This window comes from Heliangelus exortis, chromosome 28 (assembly GCF_036169615.1).
Source record: "Heliangelus exortis chromosome 28, bHelExo1.hap1, whole genome shotgun sequence".
Classification (NCBI taxonomy): domain Eukaryota; kingdom Metazoa; phylum Chordata; class Aves; order Apodiformes; family Trochilidae; genus Heliangelus; species Heliangelus exortis.
The window spans coordinates 3369763-3377924 of record NC_092449.1 but is presented as its reverse complement, the minus strand read 5'-3'; the positions used below and the strand labels follow the sequence as shown (position 1 = coordinate 3377924).

Below are 8162 nucleotides of genomic sequence, written 5' to 3'. Positions count from 1 at the left end.
TGTCCCACCAGAGATCCCCAAAAGTCCCTTCCCTGCTTTCCCCTTTAGGATCCTGGAAGGCCACAAAAAGGTCCCCTCAGAGCCTCCTCCAGACCAAACCACCCCAACTCTCTCAGTTTCTCCACAGAATTTTTCCAGCCCTCTGATCCCATTCCTCAGGACAGGATCCTGGCCTCAAAAAACTTCCAGGGATGGATGGGGATCCCACTCCCTCTCTGAGCAACCCCTCTCACCACCCTATTCTTCCTAATATTCCTAATATCCCATCTAAATCTCCTTTTCTCCAGTCTGAATCCATTCCCCAATCCAGGAATCCATTCCCCCACATCCTACCACAGATCCCCAAAAGTCCCTTCCCTGCTTTCCCCTCTGGGATCCTGGAAGGCCACAAAAAGGTCCCCTCAGAGCCTTCTCCAGACCAAACCACCCCCCATTCTCTGTCTCTTCACAGAATTTTTCCAGCCCTCTGATCCCATTCCTCAGGACAGGATCCTGGCCCATCCTGACATTAAAAACTTCCAGGGATGGATGGGGATCCCACTCCCTCTCTGAGCAACCCATGCCAGGCTCTCACCACCCTATTCTTCCTAATATTCCTAATATCCCATCTAAATCTCCTTTTCTCCAGTCTGAATCCATTCCCCAATCCAGGAATCCATTCCCCCACATCCCACCACAGATCCCCAAAAGTCCCTTCCCTGCTTTCCCCTCTGGGATCCTGGAAGGCCACAAAAAGGTCCCCTCAGAGCCTTCTCCAGACCAAACCACCCCAACTCTGTCTCTTCACAGAATCTTTCCCCATTCCTCAGGACAGGATCCTGGCCTCAAAAACTTCCAGGGATGGATGGGGATCCCACTCCCTCTCTGAGCAACCTGTGCCAGGCTCTCACCACCCTATTCTTCCTGATATTCCTAATATCCCATCTAAATCTCCTTTTCTCCAGTCTGAATCCATTCTCCAATCCAGGAATCCATTCCCCCATGTCCAGAGATCCCCAAAAGTCCCTCCCCTGCTGTCTTGTAGCCCCCTTTGGGATCCTGGAAGGCCACAAAAAGGTCTCCTCAGAGCCTCCTCCAGACCAAACCACCCCAACTCTCTCAGTTTCTCCACAGAATTTTTCCAGCCCTCTGATCCCATTCCTCAGGACAGGATCCTGGCCTCAAAAACTTCCAGGGATGGATGGGGATCCCACTCCCTCTCTGAGCAACCCCTCTCACCACCCTATTCTCCTAATATTCCTAATATCCCATCTAAATCTCCCCTCCTCCAGTCTGAATCCATTCCCCAATCCAGGAATCCATTCCCCAATGTCCAGAGATCCCAAAAGTCCCTTCCCTGCTTTCCCCTCTGGATCCTGGAAGGCCACAAAAAGGTCCCCTCAGAGCCTCCTCCAGACCAAACCACCCCCATTCTCTGTCTTTTCACAGAATTTTTCCAGCTCTCTGATCCCATTCCTCAGGACACATCCCAGCACTTCCAGGACCTTTGGAGCTCCAGAACTGGAGGCAGAAATTCCAGAGGAATGAATTCCAGGTCTGAGCAGAGGGGAGGGATCCCCTTCCTCCCCCAGCCCAGGCCACGGGGGATTTTTGGGGGGGCTCAGGGGGGTTTCTCCTCCCCCAACCCCCCAAGTCCTGCTCCCAAACCAACCCCTTCCCAACCTTGGGATTCTCCCAACCCAGCCGTGGGACCTTGGATCAGGACGGGGAGGGCAGAGAGAACCAGAGGCAGCTCAGGACCCATCGGAACCACCGAGTCCAATCCCCACCCCCCATTCCCAGCAGCCTCATCCCAACCCTTCTCCAGCTGCCAAAACCCAAAAGGATCCCGGAGCCGCCTCCCCCTCAGCCCATCCCAGCTCCGACTCCTCCTTTATCCCTCCCGGACCCTCCCGAACCCTTTCCCGAACCCCGTTTCCCACCGGATCCTCCGGAAGATGCTGTCCAGGTCCTTTTTCATCTCCACCAAGGTCCTGGTGTGGTGCAGGAACCTCTCGTTCATCTGCTGCATGCGGAGGCTGGACAGGTTGTTGAAGTTGAGGAGCATCTCGTTGGTCTTCTCGAACCGGTCCAACCTAAGCAGGAGGAGTTCGGTAACTCACCCGGGACGCTGCCGGTACCGGGGATGCCCCCGGTTGCTCGGTTCTGCCGGGACTCACATGTTTTTTTTGGGCCAGGATGATGGCGTTGACGTCCTCGGCGTTGACCATGCCCAGGACCCGTCCGCAGAACACATGCGAGGCCGTGGGCTCCATGGCGGCCTGCGGGACCGGAACCGGGACCGGTAACCGAGACCCCCGGAACCGCCGACCCAGACCCCGCCCCTCCGGTACCGGGGCCTTCTTCCACCCTCCGCTAACGAACCCCCCCCCCCTTCCTGCTCCCCGTTCCGGGGCCGACCCCACCCACTCCCGCCACCGGTACCGGAGTCCCCCTACCCGCCCGGTACCGCCCGTGCCTCCCGACCCGACCCGGTACCGGGCCCCTGGGGATGCTCCCAGAGCCTCCCCCCGCACACCTGGGGGAACCCGTCCCGCCGCTTCACATGACGGGAGCGGCACCGGGGGCGGTACCGGGGGCGGTACCGGCGGTCGGACCGCGGTTCCGGGTGCGGGGTCACGTCAAGCGCGACCCGGTGACGTCAACGCGTCCTCGTGTCACGTGTGGCGAGCCGGAAGTGGTGGCAGCCGGGGGACGGAGAGAGCCCAAACACCCCCCCCCCCCCCCCCCCCCCCCTTCCGGGCACCGCGGGGTCACCCCGGGACCTGGGCCGGGACCCCCTCCCCCCCCCCGGACACCCGGGACCCCCCCTATCCCCCCCAAACCCATCGCCGCGGCCCCTTTAAGGCGGCTCCGCGTCCCGCCCCCCCCTCGTGACGAGCGTTCCTGTTGGCCAATGGCGTGAAGGCAGTGGGCGGTACGGACCAATCAGAGTGAGGGGGCGGGGCCGTCGCCTTCCGCCCGGGTCGGGGTGGGGGGGGCAGGTGGGTGCGCGCGCGGCGGCCGTTGCTAGGGGGGTCCCGGCGCGTGCACGGTGACGTGGGGGGTCCCGGGGGGGGGGGGGGGCACGTGGAGAGGGGGGGGGGGGACGGGACCCGATCCTCCCGGTACCGGTACCAGGCCCGGACCGCGGCCCAAACCCCTCCCAGCTTTCCCCCACCCACCCCGCAGGGGCCCCGTTCCTTCCCCGGGGCTCCCTCGGCCGCGTCCCGTCCCCCCCCCCCCCCCAACTCAGCTCCCCGGGTTTGGATCCCGGTTCGGTCCGGCCCGCGTCTGGGTTCTCCTCCCCGAACCGGGCCTCTCTCTTTTTCCCTTCCTCGACCCAGGTCGCTCCGCCGCGATGGCCTCCAGCGGGGAGGAACCGAGGAGCGGCTCCCCGAACCGGGCCGGCACCGACACCGGCACCGAAGCGTCGGCGGCGGCTGACGCTGCTCAGCTGGACACGGCGGAGGATTTCGAAGTGCTGGAAGAGGAGGAAGAGGAGGAGGAAGAGGACCTGAGCGAGCTGCCCCCGCTGGAGGACGTGAGCAGGGCCCCGGTACCGGCCCAGCAGAGCGGGGGGGAAGCGGCAGAGGAACCGCCGGACTGGGTCGATGTTTTGGGTGAGAGTTCTGGCAGGAGGGGACTGGGCTGGGACCCTCCCCCCCTCCCCTTTTCGGCTGCTCCCTCCTCCCCAAAAACCCATCCGGGAGTCAGAGCAGGGGGAGGGGGGGGGGGGGGTGAGGATTCCCCCCTTTTCCCCCGGAGCTGATGTGGTTCCGGTTCTTGTCCCGGGCCAGGCAGCGGTTTGCTGAGGAAGAAGACGCTGGTGGCCGGGCAGGGGGTGGCCACTCGTCCCCGGAAGGGTCAGGAGGTGACAATTCGTCTGAAGGCCTCGCTGGAGGATGGGAGGGTGGTGGAGGAGGAGCCCTCCCTCACCTTCACCCTGGGGGACTGCGACGTCCTGCAGGTCAGGGCTGGGTCAGAACCTCCTCCTGGGCTGGGGCGGTGCCACGGGGGGCGGCAGAACCTCCCCTGGAGGGGGGGGGGGGCTGGGCACGGGGAGGGTTTGGGGTCGGTGATGTCCTTGGTTGTGGGGGGGGAAGTGGCTCCCCCTCAGCCTGGGTTGTGATCCCTCCCGTTCCCTGCAGGCTCTGGACCTGTGTGTGCAGCTCCTGGAGATGGGGGAGACAGCTCTGATCGTGTCAGACCCAAAATACTGCTATGGTGCTCAGGGCAGGTGAGCGGGGTGGCTCCAGACAGGGCTGGGAAAACTGTCCCACTCTATTAGTGGTGACAAAATTCCCTGCCACAGCTTCCCGGGCTGGGAAAACCCCTCAGGGACACCCATCAGCGGGGGAATGTTCTGCCTGGTGCCTGAGGAGCTCCCCATGGCTCTGGGTGCTCGACCCACCCAACCCAGCAGTTGTCACCCCAAGGTTGTGCCCTTCTTTGCCCAGGAGCCCTGATGTCCCCCCCAATGCCACCCTGACCCTGGAAGTGGAGCTCCTGGGGGCTCGGGATGCTCCAGACCTGGAGCTGCTGAGTGGGCAGGAGAAGCTGGAGTTGGCAAACCGCAAACGGGAGAGGGGAAACTTCTTCTACCAGCAGGCAGACTACGTCCTGGCCATCAACTCCTATGACATTGCCCTCAAAATCCTCAGCTCCAGCTCCAAAGGTACCTCCTGCTCCCCACCGAGGTGAGGAAGGTTCCTGGCTCCTTGTAACTCAACTCCCGGGGGGGCTTTGCAGTTGATTTCAGCCCTGAGGAGGAGGCTGAGCTGCTGGAGGTGAAGGTGAAATGTCTCAACAACCTGGCAGCTTCTCAGCTGAAATTGGACCATTACGAGGCAGCCCTCAAGTCCTGTAACCTCGTGCTGGAGCACCAGCCAGGGAACATCAAGGCCCTTTTCAGAAAGGGCAAGGTGAGGCTGGGTGTGCAGCCCTCCTGTCCCTTCCCCAGGGTGGGGGTAGCACCAAGGGACAGCTCCTCAGCCCCCGTGTCACCTCCCAGGTGCTGGCTCAGCAGGGGGAGTACAGGGAGGCCATCCCCATCCTGAAGGCAGCGTTGAAGCTGGAGCCTTCAAACAAGGTAAGCTGCTCCTCCGTGCTGCTCCCGAGCCTGCAGGATCCTCTCCTTTTATCCCTACAAACCTCAGTGTCCCCTGTGGAGCACTTAACCCCCCCCCAGAGCTGTTCCCAGCTTCCCCCATGGAGCAAGGCTGGAAAAAGCTGGGGGTGATGCCCTGTAAGACCTGAGCTCTTCCAAGCTCCAGGATCCCTTAGCTCTGTGTTATGAGATTCCCACTGTTCCCTTTGGTCCTGGGGGTGTCAGGACACCCTTCCTGCCCAGCCCAGCTCCTGCCATCCTGCCTGGCCTGTCCTGGCTGCTCCAGCGTCCCCACAGAGTCACCCAGCAGAGTGATTCATGGGGTGGTAGGAGCTGCCCAAAGCTGTGTCCAGAGCCCAGGTCAGGGTGAGCTCTGGGTCAGGAATTTCCTGTGGGTTAATGATCAACTTGCAGGGTTGGAGCCTGAGGAGAGAACTCACAAACCAACGCCAGGAAATGGCTGTGGCACCTTGGGGTGGGGGTGGGGTTCAGGTCTGCGGGTGGGCTCCAGTTCTTGACTGGGTCTGCTGGGTTTTAGCCACCTCTTTTTCTGGGAATTTCACCTGATTTGTGTCACAGGGAATGGGGAGGATGGGGCCTCAGCACGTGGTCTGGGAGCACCCGTGGGGAAGGAGGGGTGAGCAGGATCCCAAACCTTTCCTGGCCACGGGGATGGATCCCTGTTGTTAGAGCTGCTGCTCCCCAGCCCGTTGGGTCCAACCTTTTAATTGGAGAGAGGCAAAAAATTCCAAGTGCCTGGCAGTGACGTGGCCACTGAAGCCACAAGCAGGGCAAGTGACCAAGTTCTGGTGCTGCTGGGACTCCCGAGGAGGTGCTGGTGCCAGATGGACAGAACACGGATCGGTACCAGCTTGGGAAACGCTCTCCTCCACCTGCCTGGGATGAGGAATCCAAGTTCTCCCTTGGGAACTGACATTCCTGGAGCTGCTGACGTTTGTCCTGGCCCCGTGTGCCACCCCCCGGGCACTTTGCACCCTCGGGTGTCCCCGGTGTCACCTCTGATGCGTGGTGTGACCCGGGCAGGTTCCGTGGGCTGGGCCAGCCTGGGTCACCAGTGGGGGTGTTGTGGGGGTGTCCCCAGCAGAGGGCACAGCACGGCCGTGCCACTGGGTGGCTGTGACACATCCCTGGCTTTCCTGCCACCCTGGGCTCAGGGAAGGGCTGGCAGTGCCACGCTGGGGTTGATGGTGTTTTCTCCTGGTTTTTGGGAGGACGTGGAGCCTTTTCCTGCTGGGCAGGTGCTGGCAGATTCCCAGATTGTGCTGCAATTCAGCTGCAGAGAGGGCTGAGTTTAATCCCAGTGCTCCAGCCTGCTCCCAGACTGCAAAGTGGGAAAGCTGAGGCACGTCTGCCCCAAGGCAGGCACTTTGCCATCTCTATTAGAGAAGAAAATCCCTTTTCCCCACCTCTGGCAGCAGCTCTGCTCCCCACTGCCTGCGTGGGGAAGGGACAGAGGGACACTGGGACCTGCCAGGGTGTCCCCTGCCAGCCCGGTGCAGCCCCTTAGGGCAGGGTCGAGGCCATCAGCACCCCCAGTTCCAGCCCAGTCCCCTCGGGAAGGGGGGGACCCAGCTGCTGGTGGCACTGAGGTCCCTGTCCCTGTCCCCTCCCTCCCCTGCAGTAACCTCAGTGCCACCTTCTCCCTCTCAGACCATCCACACCGAGCTCTCCAAACTGGTGAAGAAACACGCGGACCAGAAGCACGTGGAGACAGAGATGTACAGGAAGATGTTGGGGAACCCCAGCACCCCCGGAGCTCCGGGGAAATGCAAAGACAAAGTGCCCTGGGTAAGGGCTGGCACCGAGCTGCAGGGGGGGGGGGTGAGGGTCAGCCCTGGGGGGTGGTGGGCACAGGGGGAGGGTTGGGTGAGCCCAGGCTGTGGCTGTGCTCCTGCCTCTGGCCATCAGCTCCGGGCCAGGCCAGCTGGAAGCTCTGGACTTTGCTCCTGAACCCTCTGGCTGTGGTGGTGAGGAGCTCTGCCAGCGTCACGCAGCGTCACACGGTGTCACACAGTGTCACACAGTGTCACACAGTGTCCCCACAGGCCACAAAGCTGAGGGAACTTTGGCTTTTTTGGGATCCGGGAGCTCAGCGCTGCCCCGTGCCAGCACATGGGCTCTGTGTCCCCGCTGCCAGGGGGTGGGGGTGTGACACACACACAGACACCGTGTCACATCCCCGCTGCCACCGGGGCTCCGCGTGCATCCCTCACCCTTCTCTCCTCCTCAGTCCATCCCCTGGAAGTGGCTCTTTGGTGCCACAGCCATCGCCCTGGGCGGTGTGGCCCTCTCCGTGGTCATCGCGGCAAGGAACTAAGGCCGGCTGGTGGCCCCCGTGGCACAGGACCTGTGCTGGGATGTGCCTCCCTCATCCCAGGGACTTCCACCCACCCCTTCCCAGGGATTCGTAGGATCACGGATGCTTTCTTTGCCGGAGGCGCTGGATCCCCCTCCCGCCATCCCCCCCACCCCGTATCCCTCCCGGCATCAGCGGGGACCCCCGAGCACCCCCGTAGCAATCGGGGGGCTCAGCCTCCCCCCCCCCTCAGAGCCTTGGGGGGGTTACAGGGGGCACGGGGTGGCTGTCAGCAGCCTGGTGGCCCTGCTGACATGGGATGGGATGGGATGGGACGTGGAAGGAGCCCGTGTGGGTACGTCCCAGCCCCTTGGTGTCTGTGGGAAGTGGCGTGGATGTGCCCCCCCCCACATCCTGGGGGGCTGCTGGTGGCTCAGCCCCCACCCCAAGCCCCCCCTGGCACTTCCCCACAGTGCAATGTCCAAAGGAAGCCAAAGAACCCCGCAGAGGGAGGGAGGGGAGCAGAACCCCCTCTTCAGGCTGTGTTTTGAGGGTCCAAACTTTTTTTCTTTGGGGGGGGGGTCCCTCTGTACCCTGCAGCTCTCCCCAGCCCGGGGCCATCCCCGCCTCAGCTCTGCTCTCGGGGGGGTCGTAGCACTGTCCCTCCTGCCCCAAACTGACTGTGAACTTCCCAAATAAAGGACAATTCCTTCAGGTCCGGGCCTTTTCATTGCTGGATTAGGGGAAGGCACCTCT

General features: G+C 62.5%; 2 protein-coding genes across 4 annotated transcripts; one reads left to right on the top strand and one right to left on the bottom strand.

The window, feature by feature from the left end:
• Positions 1-1658: 1658 nt before the first annotated feature.
• Positions 1659-2672, bottom strand: KXD1 (KxDL motif containing 1). The gene is made up of 3 exons (XM_071727956.1): positions 2519-2672; positions 2164-2261; positions 1659-2078 (listed from the first exon to the last, which is right to left on the bottom strand). Exons 2-3 carry the CDS (start codon positions 2253-2255, stop codon positions 1874-1876), a joined length of 297 nt encoding a protein of 98 aa, XP_071584057.1. The 5' UTR covers positions 2256-2261; positions 2519-2672; the 3' UTR covers positions 1659-1873.
• FKBP8 (FKBP prolyl isomerase 8) lies at positions 2663-8120 on the top strand. Of its 3 annotated transcripts, none has more exons than XM_071727952.1 (9): positions 2663-2917; positions 3327-3602; positions 3780-3949; positions 4131-4219; positions 4440-4657; positions 4732-4904; positions 4994-5071; positions 6761-6898; positions 7341-8120. In XM_071727952.1, exons 2-9 carry the CDS (start codon positions 3341-3343, stop codon positions 7425-7427), a joined length of 1215 nt encoding a protein of 404 aa, XP_071584053.1. In that variant the 5' UTR covers positions 2663-2917; positions 3327-3340; the 3' UTR covers positions 7428-8120. The 3 variants fall into 3 exon arrangements, with proteins under 3 accessions (XP_071584053.1, XP_071584054.1, XP_071584055.1); XM_071727953.1 differs by lacking the exon at positions 2663-2917 and adding an exon at positions 2973-3034; XM_071727954.1 differs by lacking the exon at positions 2663-2917 and adding an exon at positions 3087-3107.
• Positions 8121-8162: the final 42 nt, after the last annotated feature.